General features: G+C 43.3%; 1 protein-coding gene and 1 long non-coding RNA gene across 2 annotated transcripts in view; one reads left to right on the forward strand and one right to left on the reverse strand.

Annotated features, from left to right (window-relative positions):
- The window catches only part of bcl2l12 (BCL2 like 12), a 28746-nt gene extending 8725 nt beyond the window's left edge, over positions 1 to 20021 (reverse strand). Inside the window, exons 1-3 of the mRNA XM_038979276.1 lie at positions 19537 to 20021; positions 515 to 1013; positions 43 to 301 (exon numbers count right to left, since the gene is read on the reverse strand). Coding sequence (XP_038835204.1) covers positions 43 to 301; positions 515 to 1011 — 756 coding nt within the window. The 5' untranslated portion in view covers positions 1012 to 1013; positions 19537 to 20021. The remainder of the gene's footprint in view (positions 1 to 42; positions 302 to 514; positions 1014 to 19536) is intronic.
- A 5532-nt stretch (positions 20022 to 25553) lies between these two features.
- Positions 25554 to 27220, forward strand: LOC120033380. The gene is made up of 3 exons (XR_005473955.1): positions 25554 to 25784; positions 25955 to 26248; positions 26632 to 27220. It is a non-coding gene; the product is annotated as an uncharacterized LOC120033380 (long non-coding RNA).
- The last annotated feature ends 528 nt before the right edge of the window (positions 27221 to 27748 follow it).

Here is a 27748-nt window from a genome sequence, read left to right on the forward strand (position 1 = left end):
TTTGAATAATGCGTTGTGATTAACAACGTGAATCCATCTCACCTCGAGTTGGTCTCTGAAGAAGCCTGGCAGGCCTGGGTTGGTTCGGTTTGGTCTTCCGTCCTTCTCCAAGGAGCCACCATTTTGTGTCTGGTCTGCACCACTGTCTTTAGCTGAGCGACGGAGGGGCAGGTTGGAGGGCCGTGGCTGCAGTCGTCTCTTAATGAGGTCCTTCAAGCCGTGTTTCTTCTCCTCTACTGAGCTGATTGCTTCATCCAGAGAGTCCCAGCCATTGTCCGGCCGCTTCCTAGACTCCTTTGCACTGGAAGGAAGAGACAGGGGAGATGGATAAAGAGGTAGGATGGTTGGATAGATTGCAAAAAAAGATACCATTCAAAATAAAAGGTTAAAGAATATTAGGTGGCATTTAAAAAAAAATACAACTGGGATGAGGGTGAATGGCAGGGATGTGAGGTGATGGGGATGACAGGTAATAGCCTAGATGGGGGGGGGGGCTACGTGAGAGAGTTGTTACCTGTACTTGTTGTGGTCTTTGTAGCTTCCCCCCACCGTCCCAAGTCGCTCGGCTGAAGGATTAGAGAGTGCGCTGCGGAGGAAAGCTTTCAGCACCAGACGAGTGTCTGCCTTGATCTCAACCAGAGAGATGGACGAGACAGAGGGGTTGGGAGAGGTAGGGTTGAGCGCATCAGTTGACATCACTGAGGGGTTGGGAGAGGTAGGGTTGAGCGCATCTGTTGACATCACTGAGGGGTTGGGAGAGGTAGGGTTGAGCGCATCTGTTGACATCACTGAGGGGTTGGGAGAGGTAGGGTTGAGCGCATCAGTTGACATCACTGAGGGGTTGGGAGAGGTAGGGTTGAGCGCATCAGTTGACATCACTGAGGGGTTGGGAGAGGTAGGATTGAGCGCGTCAGTTGACATCACTGAGGGGTTGGGAGAAGTAGGATTGAGCGCATCAGTTGACATCACTGAGGGGTTGGGAGAGGTAGGGTTGAGCGCATCAGCTGACATCACTGAGAGAGCAAGAGAGAGAAATGTTATTGGCCTATACCTGACATTTTTTGTGTCTTAGTATGTAGTATAGCAACTCCTACAAGTGCATGGTTAAAGTCAACTCCAAAGGCAGCCCCAACCTAAAGACACCAAACCTTTCATTAGTTAAGGGATTTGATTTGAACTTCTATCGCTTTTATTGACTGACTGACAGACAGACTGACCGTATGTAGCCTAGATCTGTCATGCTTCCACAGATGGGTTAGCTGACAATGTCACAAAAACGATGTGCATGCTTCAATGGGGCAGAAGTCAGTGAGTTGTGATTCTGGATGGCCAAATAGCTACCAAAAATTACAAGAAACTGCTTTGTGGGGAATCGTAAGTGACAAATTTCAGCTAGTTTTATCTTGTTCTTGATACCATGTCTTGTTTTGAATGATTTCATGACAATTCTAATATGGCAAAACATTTGCTAGCTAACTAACCAACAACTGTAACAATGTATTTAAGACAACAAGTGCTCATAGTGCAAATGTATTTATGTTTTCAATAAACGTTGAAGAAACATAGTTTACATTGTTTTTCCCCATAGTTGCGGTTGTGTTGCTAATGGAACAGTCTTTGTTTCTACCTGAATACGTCAGTGACAAACACAATGGCTGATGCCATGGCACTCATAGGGAAGTGAAAGCAATGCCGTACACAAACACATGGCTGGAGAATCCAGTCTATCCACATTTCAATCATTCTACACACAAGAGTTCGAACACCTCCGCCTCGAACACCAGTGTCGCTAACATTTACACATACATACACGTTTTAGTCATTAAATCTATGCAACCTACTCAATCAGGGAAGTCAGAGTTCCTGAATTCCTAATCAGACCTTGTAGTCGTGGCAGATAATATTCACATTTTTGGTGACTTTAATATTCACATGGAAAAGTCCACAGACCAACTCCAAAAGGCTTTCGGAGCCATCGACTCAGTGGGTTTTGTCCAACATGTCTCCAGACCTACTCATTGCCACAGTCATACCCTGGATCTAGTTTTGTCCCGTGGATAAATATTGTGGATCTAAAATGTTTTTCCTCAAAATCCTGGACTAAATTAGACCACCATTTTATTACATTTGCAATCGCAACAAATAACCTCCTCAGACCCCAACCAAGGATCATCAAAAGGCATGCTATAAATTATCAGACAACCCAAAGATTGCTAGATGACCTTCCAGACTACCTCTACCTACCCAAGGACGTTGGAGTAAAAAATATATATACATTTTTTAATTGGTTAACCACCTAACTGGGAATCTAAATTGAACCTTTAACCTCTCTTGGGCACGTGAGACGGTAGCGTCCCACCTCTTCAACAGCCAGTGAAACTGCTGGGCGCCAAATTCAAATACAGAAATACTCATTATAAAAATTCTGAAAACAAAACATATTTTACATAGGTTTAAAGATTAATGTCTTGTGAATCCAACCACGGTGTCAGATTTAAAAAATGCTTTACGGCGAAAGCATACCATACGATTATTTGAGAACATAGCCCACTAGACAAATCATTACAAACAGTAGCCAGCCAGATAGAACAGTTACAATTTAGAAATAGAGATAAAATTAATCCTTTACCTTTGATGATCTTCATATGGTTGCACTCAGCAGACATTAATTTACTCAATAAATGTTACTTTTGTTCAACACAGTCTCTTTATACCCAAAAACCTCAGTTTTGTTCGCGCGTTTCTTCAGTAATCCACAGGCTCAAACGCAGTCAAAACAGGAAGACATAAAAATCCAAATTGTATCCGTAAAGTTCCTAGAAACATGTCAAACGATGTTTATATTCAAACCTCAGGTTGTTTTTAGCCTAAATAATCAATAATATTTCAACCGGACAATAACGCCGTCAATATAAAATGTAAACAAGAAACGCACTCTCTCGGTTGTGCGCAGGAAAAAGCTCTGTGAAACTTTAGGGTCCACTCATTCAGTCTGCTCTTACTTCCTCATTTTTCAGAATACAAGACTGAAACACTTTCTAAAGACTGTTGACATCTAGTGGAAGGCATAGAAACTGCAATTTGAGTCCTAAGTCAAGCGATACTGTAATGGCATTGAATAGAAAACTACAAAACCAAAAAAAAACGACTTCCTGAATGGATTTTTCTCAGGTTTTCACCTGCCAAATCTTCCAGACACTATTTTAACAGTTTTGGAAACTTTAGAGTGTTTTCTATCCAAATCTATCAGTTATATGCATATCATATCTTCAGGGCCCGAGAAACAGGCAGTTTAATTTGGGCATGCATTTCATCCAAAATTCCGAATGCTGCCCCCTACCCTAGAGAAGTTAATACCCGAGCCCTGAAGCAAGCTTCCAGAAAATAGGAACGGAAATGGCGCTCCGCCAAACTGGAAGTCTTCCAACTAGCTTGGAAAGACAGTACCATGCAATATCGAAGAGCCCTCACTACTGCTGCTCGATCATCCTATTTTTTCAACTTAATTGAGGAGAATAAGAACAATGCAAAAAAAAAAATTGATACGGTCTCAAAGCTAACTAAAGAGCAACATTCCCCAAGAGAAGATGGCTTTCACGTCAGCAGTGATGAATTCATGAACTTCAATGAAAAGATCATGATCATTAGAAAGCAAATTACGGACTACTCTTTGAAAGTAGTTTTCAAAGAGTAGTCCGTAAGTTTTTTAATCCTGTATGTCTTGACACATTCATGGCAATAGTCATGGCCTCTAAACCTTCCAACTGCAAACTGAACACTATTCCAAATAAACTACTGAAAGAGCTACTTCCTGTGCTTGGCCCTCCTATGTTGAACATAATAAATTGCTCCCTACCCACCGGATGTGTACCACATCACTAAAAGTGCTAGTAATAAAGCCTGTCTTGAAAAAGCCAAACCTTGACCCAGAAAATGTTTTTTTTTTTTTTAAATAAAAAAATAGGCCTATATCGAATCTCCAATTGCTCTCAACATTTTTTGAGAAAGCTGTTTCCCAGCAACTCACTGCCATCCTGAAGACAAATGATGTATACTAAAACACTTCAGTCTGGTTTTACAGCCCATCATAGCACTGAGACTGCACTCATGAAGGTGGTAAATTACTTTTAAATGGCGCCAGACCAAGGCTCTGCATCTGTCCTCGTGCTCCTAGACCTTAGCGCTGCTTTTGACACCATCGATCACCACATTCTTTTGGAGAGATTGGAAACCCTAATTGGTCTACCCGGACAAGTTCTTGCCTGGTTTAGATCTTATCTGTCGGAAAGATATCTGTTTGTCTCCGTGTATGGTTTATCCTCTGACAAATCAATTCTAAGTTTCAGTGTTCCTCAAGGTTCAATTTTAGGACCACTATTGTTTACACTATATATTCTACTTCTTGGTGATGTCATTCAGAAACACAATGTCAACTTTCACTGCTATGCGGACAACACACAGTTGTACATTTCGATGAAACATGGTGAAGCCCCAAAATTGTCCTCCCTGGAAGCCTGTGTTTCAGACATAAGGAAGTGGATGGAAGCACATGTTTTACTTTTAAACTCGGACAAAACATAGATTATAGTTCTAGGTCCCAAGAAATAAAGTGAATTGCTGTTGGATCTGACAATTAATATTGATGGTTGTACAGTTGTCTCAAATAAAACTGAAGAACCTCTGCATTACTCTAGACCCTGAGTTCTCTTTTGACGAACATATAAAGAATATTTCAAGGACAGCTTTTTTCCATCTCGTAACATTGGAAAAATCTAATTTTTTGTCCAAAAATTACGCAGAAAAGCTCATCCATGATTTTGTCACTTCTAGATTAGACTACTGTAATGCTCTACTCTCCGGCTACATGGATAAGGGCACTAAACAAACTTCAGTTAGTGCTAAACACTGCTGCTAGAATCTCGACTAGAACCAAAACATTTGATCATATTACTCTAGTGCTAGCCTCTCTACACTGGCTTCCTGTTAAGGCTAGGGCTGATTTCAAGGTCCGGATTTGCGTCCCGTCAGGCTCGTGCGGTGGAGGAGATCTTTGTGGGCTATACTCAGCCTTGTCTCAGGGTAGTAAGTTGGTGGTCTGTTGATATCCCTCTATTGGTGTGGGGGCTGTGCTTGGCAAAGTGGGTGGGGTTATATCCTGCCTGTTTGGCTCTGTCCGGGTGTATCGTCGGACGGGGCCAGTGTTCCCCGACTTCCATCTCAGCCTCCATTATCTATGCTGCAATAGTTTATGTGCCGGGGGGCAAGGGTCAGTCTGTTATATCTTGTGTAATTCTCCTGTCTTACCTGGTGTCCTGTGTGAATTTAAGTATGCTCCCTCTAATTCTCTCTCTCCCTCCCCTCCCGGAGGATCTGAGCCCTAGGACCATGCCTCAGGAAGGAGTCATCTCGTCGTGTTGCTGCTGCAGTTTCAACTATTCTGCCTGCGGCTATGGAACCCTGACCTGTTCACCGGACGTGCTACCTGTTGTTTTTGATTCTCTCTCTCTACCGCACCTGCTGTCTCAACCTCTGATTGACCCTGCTGGTCATCTATGAACATCTTGAAGAACAATCTGGCCTTAAACCTCTCTAAGCTAGGGGGCGGTATTTTCACGTCCGGATGAAAAGTGTGCCCAAAGTAAACTGCCTGCTACTCAGGCCCAGAAGCTAGGATATGCATGTTATTATTAGATTTGGATAGAAAACTCTGAAATTTCTAAAACTGTTTGAATCATGTCTGTGAGTGTAACATAACTTATTTGTCAGGCGAAACCCCGAGGACAAACCACCCAGGATTTTTTTGTTGTTGAGATCACTCTTTTCAATGGGTTTTCTATGGGGATCTAGATTTCTAAGGCACTTGCTTGCAGTTCCTATCGCTACCACTGGATTTCAACAGTCTTTAGAAATTGGTTGATGTTTTTCCTTTGAGTAATGAAGAAGTATTGCTGTTCAGAACGAGGGTCGAGTGAAGTGTACTGTTAGGGGCGCGCGACCTGAAAGCTCGCTCCACTTTGTTTTTATCCGCTATTGAACGCAGTTTATCCCGTCTTAAATTTGATCGATTATTTATGTTAAAAAATACCTAAAGTTGTATTAGGAAAGTTGTTTGAAATGTTTGGACAAAGATTACAGGTAACTTATTAGATATTTTGTAGTCATGTTGCGCGAGTTGGAACCAGTGTTTTTCTGGATCAAACGCGCCAAATAAATGGACATTTTGTATATATTCCGCATTCCGCTTCGCTCCACAGGTAGTATTACCATTTCATTTTCATTTTCATTACAGTACAACGGTTTGATCTGTTCGATCTTAGCTAGCTACATAGCCGTCTTTGTATCAAAGATAATTGTGTAGTTATTGAGGTTCGCTAGCCAGCTATTTTCGTCCTAACGTAACGTAACGTAGTCAACACTGCTAGCTAGCCAGCTAGCCACCGAATAGCAGCACTGTAGAAACGATTACATTACAACGGAACGACTTGATTAGTGTAGTGTTAGCTAGCTACATAGTTGTCTTTGCTATCTTTGTATCTAAGATAATTGTGTAGTTTTGAGTAATTATCGGTTAGCTAGCCAGCTATTTTCGTCCGCCGCGCTGCCGTTCTCCTACCTAGTCAACACTGCTAGCTAACACTGCTAGCTAGCCAACTTCTACCGAATAGCAGCACTGTAGAAACTTACATTACAACAGAACGACTTGATTAGCGTAGTGTTAGCTAGCTACATAGTTGTCTTTGCTGTCCTTGTATCCAAGATAATTGTGTAGTTTAGAGAAATTTAGAGAAATTGTCGAGGTTACCTAGCCAGTTAGAGGTTACCTAGCCAGCTACACTTTCAAACAAAGTCAACAACGCAGCCACTGCTAGCCAGCCTACTTCACCAGCCAGCAGTACTATATCATTTTAGTCAATAAGATTATTTTTTTTTGCAACGTAAGCTTAACTTTCTGAACATTCGAGACGTGTAGTCCACTTGTCATTCTAATCTCCTTTGCATTAGCGTAGCCTCTTCTGTAGCCTGTCAACTATGTGTCTGTCTATCCCTCTTCTCTCCTCTCTGCACAGACCATACAAACGCTTCACACCGCGTGGCCGCCGCTACTCTAACCTGGTGGTCCCAGCGCGCACGACCCACGTGGAGTTCCAGGTCTCCGGCAGCCTCTGGAACTGCCGATCTGCGGCCAACAAGGCAGAGTTCATCTCAGCCTATGCGTCCCTCCAGTCCCTCGACTTCTTGGCACTGACGGAAACATGGATTACCACTGATAACACTGCTACTCCTACTGCTCTCTCCTCGTCTGCCCACGTGTTCTCGCACACCCCGAGAGCTTCTGGTCAGCGGGGTGGTGGCACTGGGATCCTCATCTCTCCCAAGTGGACATTCTCTCTTTCTCCCCTGACCCATCTGTCTATCGCCTCCTTTGAATTCCATGCTGTCACAGTTACCAGCCCTTTCAAGCTTAACATCCTTATCATTTATCGCCCTCCAGGTTCCCTTGGAGAGTTCATCAATGAGCTTGACGCCCTGATAAGTTCCTTTCCTGAGGATGGCTCACCTCTCACAGTTCTGGGTGACTTTAACCTCCCCACGTCTACCTTTGACTCATTCCTCTCTGCCTCCTTCTTTCCACTCCTCTCCTCTTTTGACCTCACCCTCTCACCTTCCCCCCCTACTCACAAGGCAGGCAATACGCTTGACCTCATCTTTACTAGATGCTGTTCTTCCACTAATCTCATTGCAACTCCCCTCCAAGTCTCCGACCACTACCTTGTGTCCTTTTCCCTCTCGCTCTCATCCAACACTTCCCACACTGCCCCTACTCGGACGGTATCGCGCCGTCCCAACCTTCGCTCTCTCTCCCCCGCTACTCTCTCCTCTTCCATCCTATCATCTCTTCCCTCTGCTCAAACCTTCTCCAACCTATCTCCTGATTCTGCCTCCTCAACCCTCCTCTCCTCCCTTTCTGCATCCTTTGACTCTCTATGTCCCCTATCCTCCAGGCCGGCTCGGTCCTCCCCTCCTGCTCCGTGGCTCGACGACTCACTGCGAGCTCACAGAACAGGGCTCCGGGCAGCCGAGCGGAAATGCAGGAAAACTCGCCTCCCTGCGGACCTGGCATCCTTTCACTCCCTCCTCTCCACATTCTCCTCTTCTGTCTCTGCTGCTAAAGCCACTTTCTACCACTCTAAATTCCAAGCATCTGCCTCTAACCCTAGGAAGCTCTTTGCCACCTTCTCCTCCCTCCTGAATCCTCCTCCCCCTCCTCCCCCCTCCTCCCTCTCTGCGGATGACTTCGTCAACCATTTTGAAAAGAAGGTCGACGACATCCGATCCTCGTTTGCTAAGTCAAACGACACCGCTGGTTCTGCTCACACTGCCCTACCCTGTGCTTTGACCTCTTTCTCCCCTCTCTCTCCAGATGAAATCTCGCGTCTTGTGACGGCCGGCCGCCCAACAACCTGCCCGCTTGACCCTATCCCCTCCTCTCTTCTCCAGACCATTTCCGGAGACCTTCTCCCTTACCTCACCTCGCTCATCAACTCATCCTTGACCGCTGGCTACGTCCCTTCCGTCTTCAAGAGAGCGAGAGTTGCACCCCTTCTGAAAAAACCTACACTCGATCCCTCCGATGTCAACAACTACAGACCAGTATCCCTTCTTTCTTTTCTCTCCAAAACTCTTAAACGTGCCGTCCTTGGCCAGCTCTCCTGCTATCTCTCTCAGAATGACCTTCTTGATCCAAATCAGTCAGGTTTCAAGACTAGTCATTCAACTGAGACTGCTCTTATCTGTGTCACGGAGGCGCTCCGCACTGCTAAAGCTAACTCTCTCTCCTCTGCACTCATCCTTCTAGACTTATCGGCTGCCTTTGATACTGTGAACCATCAGATCCTCCTCTCCACCCTCTCCGAGCTGGGCATCTCCGGCGCGGCCCACGCTTGGATTGCGTCCTACCTGACAGGTCGCTCCTACCAGGTGGCGTGGCGAGAATCTGTCTCCGCACCACGTGCTCTCACCACTGGTGTCCCCCAGGGCTCTGTTCTAGGCCCTCTCCTATTCTCGCTATACACCAAGTCACTTGGCTCTGTCATATCCTCACATGGTCTCTCCTATCATTGCTATGCAGACGACACACAATTAATCTTCTCCTTTCCCCCCTCTGATAACCAGGTGGCGAATCGCATCTCTGCATGTCTGGCAGACATATCAGTGTGGATGACGGATCACCACCTCAAGCTGAACCTCGGCAAGACGGAGCTGCTCTTCCTCCCGGGGAAGGACTGCCCGTTCCATGATCTCGCCATCACGGTTGACAACTCCATTGTGTCCTCCTCCCAGAGTGCTAAGAACCTTGGCGTGATCCTGGACAACACCCTGTCGTTCTCAACTCACATCAAGGCGGTGACCCGTTCCTGTAGGTTCATGCTCTACAACATTCGCAGAGTACGACCCTGCCTCACACAGGAAGCGGCGCAGGTCCTAATCCAGGCACTTGTCATCTCCCGTCTGGATTACTGCAACTCGCTGTTGGCTGGGCTCCCTGCCTGTGCTATTAAACCCCTACAACTCATCCAGAACGCCGCAGCCCGTCTGGTGTTCAACCTTCCCAAGTTCTCTCACGTCACCCCGCTCCTCCGCTCTCTCCACTGGCTTCCAGTTGAAGCTCGCATCCGCTACAAGACCATGGTGCTTGCCTACGGAGCTGTGAGGGGAACGGCACCTCCGTACCTTCAGGCTCTGATCAGGCCCTACACCCAAACAAGGGCACTGCGTTCATCCACCTCTGGCCTGCTCGCCTCCCTACCTCTGAGGAAGTACAGTTCCCGCTCAGCCCAGTCAAAACTGTTCGCTGCTCTGGCACCCCAATGGTGGAACAAACTCCCTCACGACGCCAGGTCAGCGGAGTCAATCACCACCTTCCGGAGACACCTGAAACCCCACCTCTTTAAGGAATACCTAGGATAGGATAAAGTAATCCTTCTAACCCCCCCCTCCCCCTTAAAAGAGTTAGATGCACTATTGTAAAGTGGTTGTTCCACTGGATATCATAAGGTGAATGCACCAATTTGTAAGTCGCTCTGGATAAGAGCGTCTGCTAAATGACTTAAATGTAAATGTAAATATATAACGACGGAATTAATCGAACAAAAGGACCATTTGTGGTGTTTATGGGACATATTGGAGTGCCAACAGAAGAAGCTCGTCAAAGGTAAGGCATGAATTATATCGTTATTTCTGAGTTTTGTGTCGCGCCTGGTGGGATGAAATATGATTTTCTGTGTTTGTTTGATGGGGTGCTGTCCTCAGATAATAGCATGGTTTGCTTTTGCCGTAAAGCCTTTTTGAAATCTGACACGGTGGCTGGATTAACAAGAAGTAAAGCTTTAATTTGGTGTATTGCACTTGTGGTTGTATGAAAGTTAAATATTTCTAATAATTTAATTTGAATTTGGCGCTCTGCCATTTCACCGGATGTTGTCAAATCGATCCCGTTAACGGGATTTGATCCCTAAGAAGTGGCCATGTACTATCTCCACCCAGCACAGCCAGAAGAGCACTGGTCACCCCCCATTATATTGTATAGAATGTTGTTTTTTTTATTACCGAAACCAGTTATATTTTAATAATCGAACCGAAACGACTAATCGCTCAGCACTATCGGTGTGTATGTGTGGTTTTTTGATTAATCTAATGGCCAAGGGCGCAACTGTCACCCCATATTTCACCCCACATTCTAAAATTGCATGTGTCCCCCTCAGTGTTATCATTACACTGATACAAAAAAATGCCATCGGTGAGCTTTAGGAACATCTGGACGCCTCCGAGTGGTCAGGTAGGCGGTTTCAGCCGGCTGGATTTAGGACCACGCAGACATCACAGAGCTTGCGGACAGGCTGTGTGAAGGCAAAGCTTCTGACCAGCACGGTGCTGCTGTCTGCAGCTGCTGTCTCTGTGTTGCACTTTTTCTCAGAGTTGTAAAAGCAGAGCAGAGCAGAAACAGGCTACTCTTTATTTGACTGATGTAGCTGGCAAGGCAACTGCTGTCAGCAGTTTATTATTATTGTTTATTCCCAGTGATGATCTAAAAGTGTAACTGACATGTAATGTTAGCTAATGTTTCATCCCCTCTCGACTGAAGGTCTGTCTGAAGAGAATGAACTAGCTAGTAGCTACCACAGCCAGTTCAGCTCTAGCTATCTGTCAGATAGCAGTATCTAACAGCTGTTGTGTGTATGGAAATGTTTTGATGGCTTTTTGTCCCGTTTCACCTGAAGTAAATTAACTTGGATAGTTTTCGCCAGTTGAAGTACCATTAGAGCTAGCCAAAAGTTGGCTTAAATGAATCACACTAGACCTGAAAGCAGACAATGAAACCTGCGGGCAAATGATTGAAAACCGATATACTGACATTTGACAGCGCAATATTTTATTTGAGTCAGTATAGCGATGTAACATTATTGATCTGTCAGTTTCCGTAGCTAATTCCCTACTTTTCACACTGACACAGTATAAACAGCCCTAATGGTATAAACAGCTCTAATTCCACTGCTGGCAACAATTGAATTAAGTTCTCTCGCCAGCGTTTACTGGCACCGGCCATATTCAACGGTTGTTAAGCGTTTGTAAATCCATCAGTTATTCTGCTCTGTAAATCGGAGTAGATACATTTACCATCTATGTCTATCAACAGTCGCAGTGGCATTCTATTGAAATGGTTACTTGAACAGTGGAGTCTTTTGTTAAGACGTGAAGCTAGCTAGCTAGCTGAATAATGAACCATAATCCCAACGCATGTTACTAACCAACCAGGTTCCTGTTAGCTAGCTAACAAACCAGGTTCCTGTTAGCTAGCTAACAAACCAGGTTCCTGTTAGCTAGCTAACAAACCAGGTTCATGTTAGCTAGCTAACAAACCAGGTTCATGTTAGCTAGCTAACAAACCAGGTTCATGTTAGCTAGCTAACAAACCAGGTTCATGTTAGCTAGCTAACATTAGGCTATAACTAGCAAAGCAAATGACTCTGAGATACGAATAACAAGATCATACACATAACATTAGCTAGCGAGCCAGCCAGCTAACGTTAGCTAGCGAGCTAACAGTACACTTTAACTAGAAATGAAAATGACTAACAATTAGAAACTTGTAATATCTGAAAATGTAGCTAGCTAGACTATCTTATCCGTATAAATAATAGATGGACGCCTCTCCCTGTCATGGATGCCATGGTTGCCCTTAGTTTGAAAATGTAATCCGGAGACAGGTGTTTTCTCCATCTCCTCAGCTATCATACTCTAATTCCACTGATTTCAAAACTCGGTCCTCCAGAAAGTGGAGAGCAACACGCATGCAGTTTTAATACACAATATATACACTGCTCAAAAAAATAAAGGGAACACTTAAACAACACAATGTAACTCCAAGTCAATCACACTTCTGTGAAATCAAACTGTCCACCTAGGAAGCAACACTGATTGACAATAAATGTCACATGCTGTTGTGCAAATGGAATAGACAACAGGTGGAAATTATAGGCAATTAGCAAGACACCCCCAATAAAGGAGTGGTTCTGCAGGTGGTGACCACAGACCACTTCTCAGTTCCTATGCTTCCTGGCTGATGTTTTGGTCACTTTTGAATGCTGGCGGTGCTCTCACTCTAGTGCTAGCATGAGACGGAGTCTACAACCCACACAAGTGGCTCAGGTAGTGCAGCTCATCCAGGATGGCACATCAATGCGAGCTGTGGCAAGAAGGTTTGCTGTGTCTGTCAGCGTAGTGTCCAGAGCATGGAGGCGCTACCAGGAAACAGGCCAGTACATCAGGAGACGTGGAGGAGGCCGTAGGAGGGCAACAACCCAGCAGCAGGACCGCTACCTCCGCCTTTGAGCAGGAGGAGCACTGCCAGAGCCCTGCAAAATGAACTCCAGCAGGCCACAAATGTGCATGTGTCTGCTCAAACGGTCAGAAACAGACTCCATGAGGGTGGTGTGAGGGCCCGACGTCCACAGGTGGGGGTTGTGCTTTACAGCCCAACACCGTGCAGGACGTTTGGCATTTGCCAGAGAACACCAAGATTGGCAAATTCGCCACTAGCGCCCTGTGCTCTTCACAGATGATAGCAGGTTCACACTGAGCACGTGACAGACGTGACAGAGTCTGGAGACGCCGTGGAGAACGTTCTGCTGCCTGCAACATCCTCCAGCATGACCGGTTTGGTGGTGGGTCAGTCATGGTGTGGGGTGGCATTTCTTTGGGGGGCCGCACAGCCCTCCATGTGCTCGCCAGAGGTAGCCTGTGCCATTAGGTACCGAGATGAGATCCTCAGACCCCTTGTGAGACCATATGCTGGTGCGGTTGGCCCTGGGTTCCTCCTAATGCAAGACAATGCTAGACCTCATGTGGCTGGAGTGTGTCAGCAGTTCCTGCAAGAGGAAGGCATTGATGCTATGGACTGGCCCGCCCGTTCCCCAGACCTGAATCCAATTGAGCACATCTGGGACATCATGTCTCGCTCCATCCACCAACGCCACGTTGCACCACAGACTGTCCAGGAGTTGGCGGATGCTTTAGTCCAGGTCTGGGAGGAGATGCCTCAGGAGACCATCCGCCACCTCATCAGGAGCATGCCCAGGCGTTGTAGGGAGGTCATACAGGCACGTGGAGGCCACACACACTACTGAGACTCATTTTGACTTGTTTTAAGGACATTACATCAAAGTTGGATCAGCCTGTAGTGTGGTTTTCCACTTTAATTTTGAGTGTGACTCCAAATCCAGACCTCCATGGGTTGATAAATTTGATTTCCATTGATAATTTTTGTGTGATTTTGTTGTCAGCACATTCAACTGTGTAAAGAAAAAAGTATTTAATAAGAATATTTCATTCATTCAGATCTAGGATGTGTTATTTTAGTGTTCCCTTTATTTTTTTGAGCAGTGTATATTTTTAAGGACAGGATTACCTACACATACTAACCAGCTCAAATTGACAGAAGCTGGCTATATGGCAGACCAATCCGAACTCATCTCTCGGCATGTCCAGCCCACTCATTAGGTTATTTTTCTGTGGTTAAAACAACTAGGCTCGTAATTTAACAATTGTATTTGTAATTACAGATGGCATACAAGTATGTTAATAAGGCACATGAAAGTTCACGTTCCAGAAGGCATTTCTGCCAAAAAAAATGCATTTAGATATATATATTTTTTAATAAAGTTTACGTTCAAATGGCTCTCCTGTGAAGTAGTGACCCGCGACACACGCCTAGTTTCCTGAAACGAGTCAAATGTACATAAGTATTCAGACCATTTATTCAGTACTTTGTTGAAGCACATTGGGCAGCGATTACAGCCTTTTAGTCTTCTTGGGTATGACGCTACAAGCTTGGCACACCTGTATTTGGGGAGTTTCTCTGATTCTTCTCTGGAGATCCTCTCAAGCTGTCAGGTTGGATGGGGAGTGTTGCTGAGAGATGTTCATGTCCGGGCTCGAGAGAGATGTTCATGTCCGGGCTCTGGCTGGGCCACTCAAGGACATTCAGAGACTTGTCCCGAAGCCACTCCTGCGTTGTCTGGGCTGTGTGCTTAGGGTCATTGTCCTGTTGGAAGGGTAACCTTCGCCCCATTCTGAGGTCCTGAGCCTTCTGGAGTAGGTTTTCAACAAGGATCTCTGTACTTTGCTCCGTTCACCTTTGCCTCGATCCTGATTAGTCTCCCAGTCCCTGAAAAACATCCCCACAGCATGATGCTGCCACCACCATGCTTCACTGTAGGGATGGTGCCAGGTTTCCTCCAGATGTGACACTTGGCATTCAGGCCAAAGAGTTCAATCTTGGTTTCATCAGACCAGGGAAACTTGTTTCTCATGATCTGAGAGTCCTTTAGGTGCCTTTTGGCAAACTCCAAGCAGGCTGTCATGTGCCTTTTACTGAGGAGTGGCCACTCTACCATAAAGGCCTTTTGGAGTGCTGCAGAGATGGTTCTTCTTCTGGAAGATTCTTCCATCTCCACAGAGGAACTCTGGAGCTCTGCCAGAGTGACCATCAGGTTCTTGGTCACCTCCCTGACTAAGGTCCTCCCCCGATTCCTCAGTTTAGCCGGGCGGCGGGCTCTAGGAAGAGTCTGGGTGGTTCCAAACTTCTTCCATACAAGAATGATGAAGGCCACTGTGTTCTTGGGGACCTTCAATGCTGCAGAAATGTTTTGGTACCCTTCCCCAGATCTGTGCTTCGACACAATCCTGTCTCGAAGCTACGGACAAGTCCTTCAACCTCATGGCTTGGTTTTTGCTCTGACATGCACTGTTAACTGTGGGACCTTAAATAGACCGGTGTGTGCCTTCCCAAATCATGTCCAATCAATGGAATTTACCACAGGTGGACTCCAATCAAGTTGTAGAAACAATGGAAAAAGGATGCACCTGAGCTCAATTGAGTCTCATAGAAAAGGATCTGAATACTTATGTAAATAAGGTATTTCTGTTTTTTATTCTATAAGCCTGTTTTCGCTTTGTCATTATGGGGTGCTGTGTGTAGATTGATGAGAAATGTTTCATTTAATCAATTTTAGAATACGGCTTTAACGTAACAAAATGTGGAAAAAGGGAAGGGGTCTGAATACTTTCCGAATGCACTGTATTTGCATATGTTATGATCTTGAGCAGGCTGGCTGAATTCTGGCAAAGTGTATGTTATTTTAGCTCAGCATGTTTAAAGATTCTCTATTTTCCCTGTTTTTGTTTGCTTGATACTGGATTGATACAGTTGATACTGGAGACTTATCAGAAGAAACTGTTTAAGCTAGCATTTATAGCGGCAAACAATGCATGGCAGAAATGTCACGTTATGTATCACTAGATCTGATTTATTATAAGATTAAGAGTATACTGTGCAACTTTCATAATGGACTAGCCTACTGTAAAAGGGGTCTGTATTGAAAATTAGTTGGTTTTTTTGAGCAGTCAAATATATATATATTTTTTTCATGGCACACGAGACACCAGTTTTATTTGCGCCTGTCTCAGTGGATTAATCCATTGAGGAGGCTGCGGAGATGCCACGGTCCAAGAATATGGGGATTGTGGCTCAGAGGCACGTCTCTCCAGAATGCACTCTCACGCAATTTTGTGGGTATTCATTGTTTCATAGCAAACAGTGCACACAATGAAGTTATGTCTATCAATTACCCATTACATACTGTACATAACCAATAGTAGCCTACAAATACTGTTAATTCCCATTATTTCTAATCTGCAATGTGTGTTTGGTTATTTCTGTTAATGCATTAAATATATTATTATTGGCCTCCCGGGTGGCGCAGTGGTCTAGGGCACTGCATCGCAGCGCTAGCTGTGCCACCAGACTCTGGGTTCGCGCCCAGGCTCTGTCGCAGCATGACGCGACCGGGAGGTCCGTGGGGCGATGCACAATTGGCCTAGCGTCGTCCGGGTTAGGGAGGGTTTGGCCGGTAGGGATATCCTTGTCTCACTGCGCACCAGCGACTCCTGTGGCGGGCCGGGCGCAGTGCACGCTAACCAAGGTGCACGGTGTTTCCTTTGACACGTTGGTGTGGCTGGCTTCCGGGTTGGATGCGCGCTGTGTTAAGAAGCAGTGCGGCTTGGTTGGGTTGTGTTTCGGAGGACGCATGGCTTTCGACCTTCGTCTCTCCCGAGCCCGTACGGGAGTTGTAGCGATGAGACAAGATAGTAACTACTAACAATTGGATACCACAAAAATTGGGGAGAAAAAGGGGGTAAAAAATATATATATAATAAAAAAAAATATATATATATTATTATTAGTCATTTACCGTTTGTTCTCATTGTCGGAGTGGACAAGTTTTTGTTTATTTCATTACATTTACGAGTTGTCAAATTATTCATTGTCTTTTGTTTGAAACCCTCCTGTCAATGGACAGCGTAAGGACGCGCATCTGATTATGCATATAGACGTAGGACATGGCCTGCGTGCAAATGTAGACCAATACATGTGGCCATTTGGGGATGTCTGATAGTATTTCTGATTGTCTTAACCTCTTGGAAATAGGGGGCGCGATTTTCACTTCTGGATAAAATCGTGCCCAATTTAAACGGCCTCGTACTCTGTCCTAGATCATATGATATGCATATGCCTTCCACTAGATGTCAACAGGCAGTAGAACGTGGAATGAAGTCTCTAGCCTTCTCTGGGACAGGATGGTAGTCGTTGGAGTGAGAGGTCAGCCATATTGGTAGTACTTGGCTACGCACTTCGGTTTGTCATATCGTTTTCTGCAATGCGTTAGGTAGACACGAAGAAATGCTCCGTCTGGGGCGTTATTGGATATATTTGTGAAAAACATCCTAAAGATGGATTTTCAACTGAGTTTGACCAGTTTATTCAACTTTTATTATGACTTTTTGAATTTTTCGTTCATGCGTAAAATCTTCATGGACACGTGAGCTCCACCATGCTAGCCAAAGTTGCTAATTCGACAGAAGAAATGGACATTCTAAAACAAAACAACGATTTATTGTGGAACTAGGATTCCTGGCACTGCATTCTGAAGAAAGTTCATCAAAGGTAAGGGAATATTTATGATGTTATTTCGTATTTTTGTGGACTCCAACATGGCGGAGAATGGCTGAGCGCTGTCTCAGATTATTGCATGCTGTGCTTTGTACTAAAGTTATTTTTTTTAAATCTAACACAGCGGTTGCATTAAGAACCAGTGTATCTTTAATTATATGTGCAACGTGTATTTTTCAGCAAAGTTTATGATGAGTTTTTCGGTTAGATTACGTGGCTGTCTAGAATTTCTCTGGACATTTTGGTGCCATTTGTGACCATGGCGCCAATGTAAAACCACGATTTGTAGCTATAAATATGCACATTTTCGAACAAAACATAAATGTATTGTATAACATGATGTCATAAGACTGTCATCTGATGAAGTTGTTCAAAGGTTAGTGATTAATTTTATCTCTATTTGTGGGTTTTGTGAAAGCTATCTTTACGGTGAAAGAATGGCGTTGTGTTTTGGGCTATTGTGGTGAGCTAACATAAATATGTTGTGTTTTCGCTGTAAAACATTTTAAAAATCGGACATGTTGGCTGGATTCACAAGATGTTTATCTTTCATTTGCTGTATTGGACTTGTGATTTCATGAAATTATATTATATGATATCCCTGTGGCGCTAGGCTATGCTAGTCAGCGTTTCTGATGAGGATGATCCCGGATCCGGGATGGGGGGTCGGTAGAGGTTTTAACTCACCACCACTAATGAGCTGTGGAGCTTCTCAAAGTAATGTCTCTTCACCTCAAACAGCAAGTAAACAAAGTCTGTTTTTAGAATCAACTTAGAAAGACTATAGTTCCTCAAAGTATTTGAACAACATTTCCAGCTCTCTCCCTTTCGATAAACACTCGGCATGAAAGGGAAAAATGTAATGGAAACGTCATAAAATACCTGATTACTTATTTTCCTTTGCACAAATAGTCTACAGGTGTGTCTGTCCTGAGCTCACTGGCATGGGAAACTGAGGGCACAGAATATTTTATACAATGTTTCAAGTTTGCTAGCACGAGTTTTGGGGAGACCCAGTTGATACAATGTTACAATGTTTCAAGATAATTGCAGACAGGCCATGCTTAGCCAATTTGATTTATAGGATATTTATTTTTATCAGGATATTTTCTACCTGCAAGCTGCAATGTTTTTGTGTGTTGGCTTTATGTAGGTTATTATTACATATTTGGCAATGTAGATTAACCACAGACAATGATTTTGAGATACAAAGACTTCTATAAATTAAATGAAACTGTTCCACAAAAATGTGCATATGAAAATCATAACTGGCACGCAGATTGGTATAAACGGAAAGATCAATTGGCACTTCAAATGGAAAAGGTTTCCGACCACTGATATAGCCTATTAACGGCAACTTCAGGAGGGAAGGCCAGCAGCAGCGGGTGAAGGACAGTCGGGAATAGGTTTTTTTCCTTCTGGTTAGGCTATCTCTGGCTCCCTCGAGTCATGTGTGGGTCTTCGATATTTAATCAAACAGCATCAGACAAGTTCAGTACGTACAATTGATTTTGTTAAAACACACAGGGTGTGTCTATAAATGGAAAAATACACATTTTAAAATGAAAGAAGACTAATCTTGGTGGACCAATTTTTTTTTGTGTGTTCGGGACAGCCTTAGTAGAAACGCAGGAAATGAGCTTTAGATGCACAAACAAATTCTGAGGGAGGACCCCATTCCCCCTACTTCTAAAACCAAAGTTGCGCCCCTGCTAATGGCTGTAGTAAATAAGGATATTACTTAGTCCAAGAACGTCATGGCATGCACGTATCAGTTCAGGTGGTATCTGTGGCATGAATGTTCACAAGGCTACACTTGACTTACTTAATCTTTTCAAAAATGGAAATGTGCAACTCTACATTGGTCATCGGCACACCACTAACACCCACTGATGTTTGAATGGCTGAACACCGGACCGAAAGTCGATTTTCCCTCAAATATGCGGCCACTTAAATATTAACGTTACCTGTGGTGGTTCGGCCCTCACTGCTCCACGCCGAATCGGAGTCCTCATAAGCAAAACGTCCCAGTGAGTAATATTAACTTTTCTAAAATATAATTAAAAAATATATATATAGTGCTAAGCGTTCATCTCCTCTCCACTCCACTTCTTCAACTTCAAGCTAGCAACAGCAGGCTATCGCTGTAAAGTTGTATTAATTCGATAGAAGACTAAGACATATATAGCTAGCTAACGTTACATGTTTTCATTCGCTTCCACTATTGTCAGTCCTCACAGAATGCTCTTCATATTTGTCTACTTCTTATCCAGTCTTGCTAGCTACTTTTGTGGGTGAATTTCAAGTCAACCTCTCTTGACCAAATGAAACTCGAAGTTACAGTTTTCCGCATATCCAAACTGAGATAAATTACGTCAAAGACAGTACAGTATGAAGATAGGCAGAAATTACTTCTCCAATAGAAATCCCCGATCCCCACTTGAGCCGCGTTCAACTACTAGTCGGAACTAGGAAACTCGGAAATGTTAAAAATGCTACAACCACAAATAGAACAATGAGACAGATATTTCACTGGACGTATAAATGTGAAGCACCCCTTTGGCGTTTCCACTCACTACCAAATATAGTAGTAATAGGAAGCCCATTGGCCGGCACTGGGAGAATATAGAACGAGATGGATTTTGGCCGAGATTCTGCAAATTTTCTCATCAATGAAACATTTGATCTCAATACAGTTTTCTGTCACCAAAACTAGAATCCGTGCCGAACAGAGTGGACAACGTTTTGTAAACTTTTACTCAAAACAATTACAGCTGTTTAGAAGGAGTGCCAAAGCGAATTGTGTTATTGCACACGCTCACTTCAAAGAGTCGTTCCCTGACGGAAATATGCAAAAGTTGCTAGAACGCGCCAATAGGATCTCGCTAGCTCGTGCTTGGCTCCGCCAACCTCTTGCTTGTTCTGCCCACTATGACTAATTTGTTCCCGTTGGAAACAACAGGCTGTGGTCTATCTTAGTTGTAAAAATCTTTGATAAAACTGGTTGTAGTTATACATGTGCCTCGTTCAATGAATCAGGAAGTTGGAAATTAGTTTCCTAGTTCCGACTAGCATTGAACACGGCATTATAGGACGTCATTGTGAAGTTGGCTAGCTAATGGTGCTTTCAAGACAACTGTGAACTTGGAAAAAAAACGAATTCGGAAAGTCAGAGCTCTAGAAAAGGGTCAGAGTTCCCAATTTAGAATTCCGCATTCAAAACGAATTTTCTCAGTCGGAGTTTTTTTTTTTCAGAGTTCACAGTGCTCTTGGATGCACTGAATATGGAAGTCGGAGATTTTCCAGTTCCGAGTTCCCAGTTGTTGTGAACGCGGCATAAACTCATGCGTAGACCATAGGCGGAAATCCCAGGGGGGACACGACCCCCCCATCCTGGGAAAAATATGATTTGTCCCCCCAATATATCACTGTAAACATAACTCATTTCAATAATATTAATAGTATGCAATGAAAGCACTTGTCCTGATTATAGACACTTAATAGCGCGTTTTTGTTTCAAAAGATTGCGAACCCTGCCCTTTGCTACACAATGGTTTGATCCACTGCCTCTCACCCCCCAGCCCTCTAGCAGTGGCACATGATGCAGGTACGGTGCATGTGTGGGAATCTGACATTGGCTCTGTCGTTGGTGGCTGACATCCAGTAAGGAGTTCAAACAAAAGATATGTTAGACATTTCTTTACTTTTACCACTCAACACAAGAAAACACATTTATAACTGTCATTTATAGTCTTCATTTTCGCTACATTAAATTACAGGTCACTCGTTATGTTAGCTAGTGGGTTAGGTGACGTTTGCTAGCTAGCTACAGTAAGGCCTAAAGTAAGGCCACCAGACTGTTAAACAGCCATCACGAACATAGAGAGGCTGCTGTCACATACAGACTCAAATCTCTGGCCACTTTAATAAATGGACTTAATAAAGGTATCACTAGTCACCTTAAATAACGCTACTTTAATAATGTTTACATATCCTACATTACTAATATATGTATATACTGTTCTATACCATCTACTGCATCTTGCCTATGTCTATCATTAGTCACTTTAAATAACGCCAGTTTAATAATATTTACATATCCTACATCACTCATCTCATATGTACATACTGCTCTATACCATCTACTGCATCTTGCCTATGCCGCACGGCCATCACTCATCCATATATTTATATGTACATATTCTTATTCATCCCTTACATTTGTGTGTATAAGGTAGTTGTTGTGAATTTGTTAGATTACTTGTTAGATATTACTGCATTGTCGGAACTAGAAGCACAAGCATTTCGCTACACTGAAATTAACATCTGCTAACCATGTGTATGTGACCAATAAAATTTGATTTGATTTGAACATTACCCATTTTTGCTGCTGTTTGATATGGAACGCCGTTTGGGTCTTAAAGCACTTGGTCAAAACGCAATCTTTTTAATGCTCTATGTGTAAAGTAAACAGGTTTAGGTGTTAAATTAACGCGTGCACGCGTTAAATTAACGTCTTCACGTGCTAAATGAACGCCTACACGCGTCAAATAAACGCGTGCAAATGTGCTTGCAGGCGGTTCAACATGTGCTAAATAAACGGCTGCAAGCGGTCAAGTTAATGCCTACAGCTGCTAAATATACACCTATACACGTTAACTTAACGCGTTCCTTAATAAGCTAATTTTACTAGCCAATTTCCCTAGCTCCTCCTTTCAACCAGGTTTCAATAATCAGTGTACAGTCAGTTTGATGCAGCAACAACACCACAATTGAAGATGGCGAGAAGGAACTTCCTTATCCGCTGCAAACAGATCCTAAATGACTGCACTCGATAATCCTGGACTTGATGCCCTTGAGTCCACGTTAACAAGGTTGATTATTTTTAAATACTATTGTAGCGACCCGCACAGACAGCGGTCTGTTATGTGCTAGGCTATTAGTGGGTTGTGTTGTACTTACCAGTGTTCGCGGGGTCCGACATGCCAATCAACCTGCTATCTGCCAATCACGGGGATACCTGGAATGTTCTGATGCCGGGCATCCTGGTGTTTGGCGGAGAGGCGTGGAGGGGGTTGGGCAGGGGGATGGAGCATTGGAAGTTAAGACCAGGTTTAGCCATTGTTCTCTCTCTTACGTCTGGGCTTCACAAGAGAAGGTCACGGTTGGCTTGTGGGGTATCTTTCGTTTATTTGGCGTGGGCTACGACCAAACAGTAGCTTGTGTAAAGTTGGGTTAATAAACCGTCAATTCGTAAACTCAACCGTCTGTCTGGACAATTGTTCCTTTATGATCTTGTCAGGTCATTAATAATAGTGTAATCATAAAGTTGATCCGCACACCCCGGCCATCGCTGCAGTGAACGGTGCAGTCTTGTAACATTTTTACAGCCCTGCTAGCTACATAAAGGTGATTTATTGTCAAGGAGTACTGACGTGAAACATGTTTTTGTATTTTTAGGCATTTTTTGTATTTTCAGGTATTTTTAGGCTGGCTAACTATAATATCAATGCCACTTAGCCTTAGCCGCGCTAGCTCGCGATTAGCATGAAAACATTTACAAAACTCACATAAAGCTCATTTGACCTAAGACAACCCTGTAAAAACTTTGCTAATATCTACAACATACCAGCTTTCCAACAGCACATATATTACTTTTGAATACCCTTTGAAATTTGTATATTTCATCTAAGCCTATGATGCAGAAATTAACAACTTCAGAACCAGGAACGTTAACGTTAGTACTATGATACTGTTTTAACATGGTCTCTATGGTCTCTATTTTCACAAAACTGTCGTCTTGCAGAATGGAAACCATGCAGAGGAGCCTTGACTGGGCTAGGGGGAGGCTGATAAATGTTGCTTCAGCAGATTATCTAATTGATCAAGTATCTCAGTTCATTCAGGAGATTCGTTCCTCTGGCTGGCATGCACAAGGTAATGTCATGACTTTGGCCTATTTGGGTACAACAAGCTCTCCCTGCCCCCTACAACTACGCTGCTGTGGTCAGAGAGAGGTTGTAAATTCCTGAGGAGAAGACCCTACCACATGGCCACAACAGTATAAGAGGCAGAGTAAGCTTTCATAGAAAACAAAGGAATTTCTTCCACCTCACAGAACTTGAGGTACGAACAAATGTCATGTTCCGGAGAAAGTATAAAAGATCGGTGAAGAATCCAGCTACGAACTGGTCCGTTTGTTACAACTTGGGGAAGCTCATGGGAGACGGTGTGGCCACATTACCATAACGCTGTTTATATAATAGCCTCAGATATGAGTTTTACATCTAATTGTTGTATAAGATGAATGAGTGAGTATGATACTGTTTGTAAAATTGTGTAATATACCTTTGGACTGTTTAATGAAGGAAAACCCAATTCCCTTTTTGATTTGAACTAAATCAGAGGACCGCCCCTGAGCCCAGTTAGGGTCAGGCATCCTGGGACAGCCCTTTTTCGGCCCTTCCGAATAAAACCCCCACTCGGGTTTTCTATCACCAGACCGAGCTTACCTCAATTACGAGATGGCTAAAGGTTGCAGACCATGATTCTCTCAATCAAGGGAGGACAAAAGGTTGCAGACCATTGCTGAATCTTTTAACCATACCACGTGGTTAAACTCTTAGACTATCGATACCGACAGAATAATAACAAGTCTTTGATATTAATTACTAGTCTGCAGCTAGGAATTCGGTATCATTGAACGCGAAGAACGACAGCCACCGAAACATCCATTCTACAACAACACGAATGAACTATCCACTCTAACCTACGACAGAGAAAGAGAGAGAGAGGACGGAAACTCTCCAACAGAAACTAACTTTTCAACAGCGATCAAGACGACACACTGAGCGTAAATATATATATTGATTGCAATTGTTCCCCGAATGAGTGAGCGTTCATGTGCAAAGGATTAGCATTTCAATTGTTATAATTATTAACTCTGTAGTGACGTCTCAGTCGACCCCCACTTCCCTTTGGTCTAACAACAATGCCGGTTTAGCCCACTAGGGCACATTCTCCTATCATTTCTTGTAACCATTATTTACTTTGTTTGTTTGTTTATGCATTTCTGTGAATTACTTAGTTAGTAATAAATAAATGATTTAAGACAATTGATGTATGGATGACTCATAGTGAAGACTGGGTTTGTGCAGATAACCAACAATTTACAACGTTTGGAATGAGACTAACGCGAGGTAAAGTAAATAATTCATTAATTAAGAAGACTATGGATCAGATATGAAAATATCTGAAAAGTTATGTTAAGAAATGATAACTTTGTGATCTGAATATTCTCCTTGTGTAACGCTCGTCTTCCTCCTCGTCTGAGGAGGAGCAAGGATCGGACCAAAGCGCAGCGTGGTTTGAATACATATTTTAATTATAGCAACGAAGACGAAAAACACTTGACAAAATACAAAACAATAAACGACGTGAACAAACGAACGAAAACAGTACCGTGTGGCGAACAAACACAGACACGGCAACAATCACCCACAAACAAACATTGAAAACAGCCTACCTTAATATGGTTCCCAATCAGAGACAATGACAAACACCTGCCTCTGAGAACCATATTAGGCCAAACGAACAAACCTAAACATAGAAACAAATAACATAGACTGCCCACCCCAACTCACGCCCTGACCATACTAAATAAAGACAAAACAAGGGAAATAAGGTCAGGAACGTGACACCTTGGTGCCCCGACAACCTAGTTAATTACGGTTACATGATTAATCAATCTAATCGCGTAATACTAATTACAGGAATCTTTGATAAAAACTAAGTCTTCAATTTAATGATAGTAAAGACACGAAAGTAAGCAGCATTATAGTGGGTTTGGTTGGGTTTACTGTTGCCCATTGTATTCGTTCTTGGTCAACATTTCTATTTATGTCTTGGCTTTAAAATCCAATATTATAAAAACATTACTTGGCCACAATTTGTGACAGTTACTATAATTCCAAAGTGTTTTTGGAATGAGGGGTCGGGCGGTGTGACAATACAATAAGTAGCCTAAACGCAGTTTATTATTGTTACAGCCAGTTCCGGTTACCAGGCTCCTCGGACTTGGAGAGGAGCTAGAGGTGCACCTTGTTTATGCCATCACTCAAGAGCAACTGAGGTTTCTGATGTCCTGTGCTTTCAGCGTGTCTCAGATGGCAGATATTCTACATGTGTCCCGATCAACACTCAAATGTTGTCTAAGGTCAGTTGTTCTTGGGCGTAATGCTATAAACTACAGACTTTAGATGCATGGTTTCCAGTTTCTTACCAATCAAACAATTTTAGAATGACTACAATCAAGACAGGACTTTAAAATGACTATGATGATATACATTACCTCATCCCTGTCCATTGTTACAATTTTTTCCCCAGACACTTCAATCTGTCACATGCACCGTTATATTCTGACATGTCAGACTTGGCTCTGGATGAAAAGATTAAGGACTTGGTGGCTGGGAACGACAAACTTGGACCGGAGGCTGTTCGAGCGCAATTAAGGGCATTGGGAATCCGGGTGCAGAGACGCAGAGTGAGGGACAGCATGATTCGTGTTAACCCGAGGGCGGCTGCCCTCAGAGCCATGTCGCAGAGGCTACATAGAAGGTCATACCGTGTTGCTGGACCAAACTCGTTATGGCACCTTGATGGAAACCACAAACTGATAAGGTAGATGTATCTTTGTGATAGACACAATTATCTATATCACTGGTGAGAAGTTGTACATTGTAACATCTCAAATTGTTCATCAACTTGTTCATCAACAACTAACAGTTCAGTTTAGCAAGCAATGGCCCAATGTCAATCATGTGGATAATTGCTTTATTGTGTTTCTGCTACTTCTGTGAACGATAGAATATCTGCATCATGAAATTAACAAACATGCTTATATTGAGGACATACTGAGGCAAAAACGGTTGGAACAAAGTATTTGTGCCTAAGTGTGAACAACAGGAGAGTCTGTCCTCTTGACTCATTAACTTGATTCATTAACATTGTTCCACATTTTGGATGTTAATTTAATATCTGGTCTGCTGTGCTTTCTGATTTAGGTGGAGGATAGTCATACATGGTGGCATTGATGGGTGCAGCCGCCTCGTTGTGTTTCTTCGTGCTTCCAGCAACAATCGCAGCAGTACTGTAATGGATTGCTTCGTGAAATCTGTCTCCAGATATGGCGTTCCCTCCAAAGTTAGGACGGACCATGGAGGAGAAAACAACATTGTCTGCTTGTTGAATGTAATACATATTGAAAATATTATTTAAAAAATAGCGCTACATGCATCCTTAATGTCTTCTTGACCTACACATTGATTACATTCTATAGTGAGTGATGCATGCGGCTACTTTTTTTTCTGTAAATCATTTTCAGAACGCAATCACATTATGTTTGACAGCTTTATTGCTTTCTCCATGTTTTTGAAATGTATAAGCCTTTAAATTACCTTTTACCGACTACTTCTACAAACGAGGCTACACTTGTGGCAGCACCTATTCCTGTGGCACCACTTCTTGTGGCCCCCCTCCACCTATACCACTTCCTGTGGCCTCCCCTCCACCTATACCACTTCCTGTGGCCTCCCCTCCACCATTCCCTGAGGCTTATCATTCATCTTCACCACACTCTTCTGTTGATGTTGGTAATGAGTAAGTCATCCCTGTAAATAATTAAATGTCTTGTTATTACAGATGAATTGTGGGAAGTATCTGAGCTTTGTTATTCTGAATGTCTCTTTTAGTGTTGACCTCCAAACACTGCTGAAGTTAATGAGATGCCAACCAAATTATCGTGATGAGGGACAACATTTATGATTGTGCAATGAGAGGCTTTAAGAGAGCCCGCTTTAATCCGGAGGCAAAAATAGACATGGTTTTTAGGGATGCTGATGAAAAAGGGGCAGCTGATGAGGGTGGTCCCTCAAGAGAATTTCTCCGGCTGCTAATGAGTGCCATCCATTCCTCTGCAATATTTGAGGGACCTGATTGACAAAAAGGCCTTTCTTGCAACTCTCAAGGTGAGTTACACTTTTACACCAACAAAGACACATTTGTTTATGGCAATATATATATGACTTGAGTAAGACATTTGAATGGAATGTGTCCTTTATTTACTGTTTGTCTTCTGTGTGACAGCAACATGGGGGTGTAGAGCCACATTTTTTCAGACAC

Source organism: Salvelinus namaycush, chromosome 3, assembly GCF_016432855.1.
Source record: "Salvelinus namaycush isolate Seneca chromosome 3, SaNama_1.0, whole genome shotgun sequence".
Classification (NCBI taxonomy): domain Eukaryota; kingdom Metazoa; phylum Chordata; class Actinopteri; order Salmoniformes; family Salmonidae; genus Salvelinus; species Salvelinus namaycush.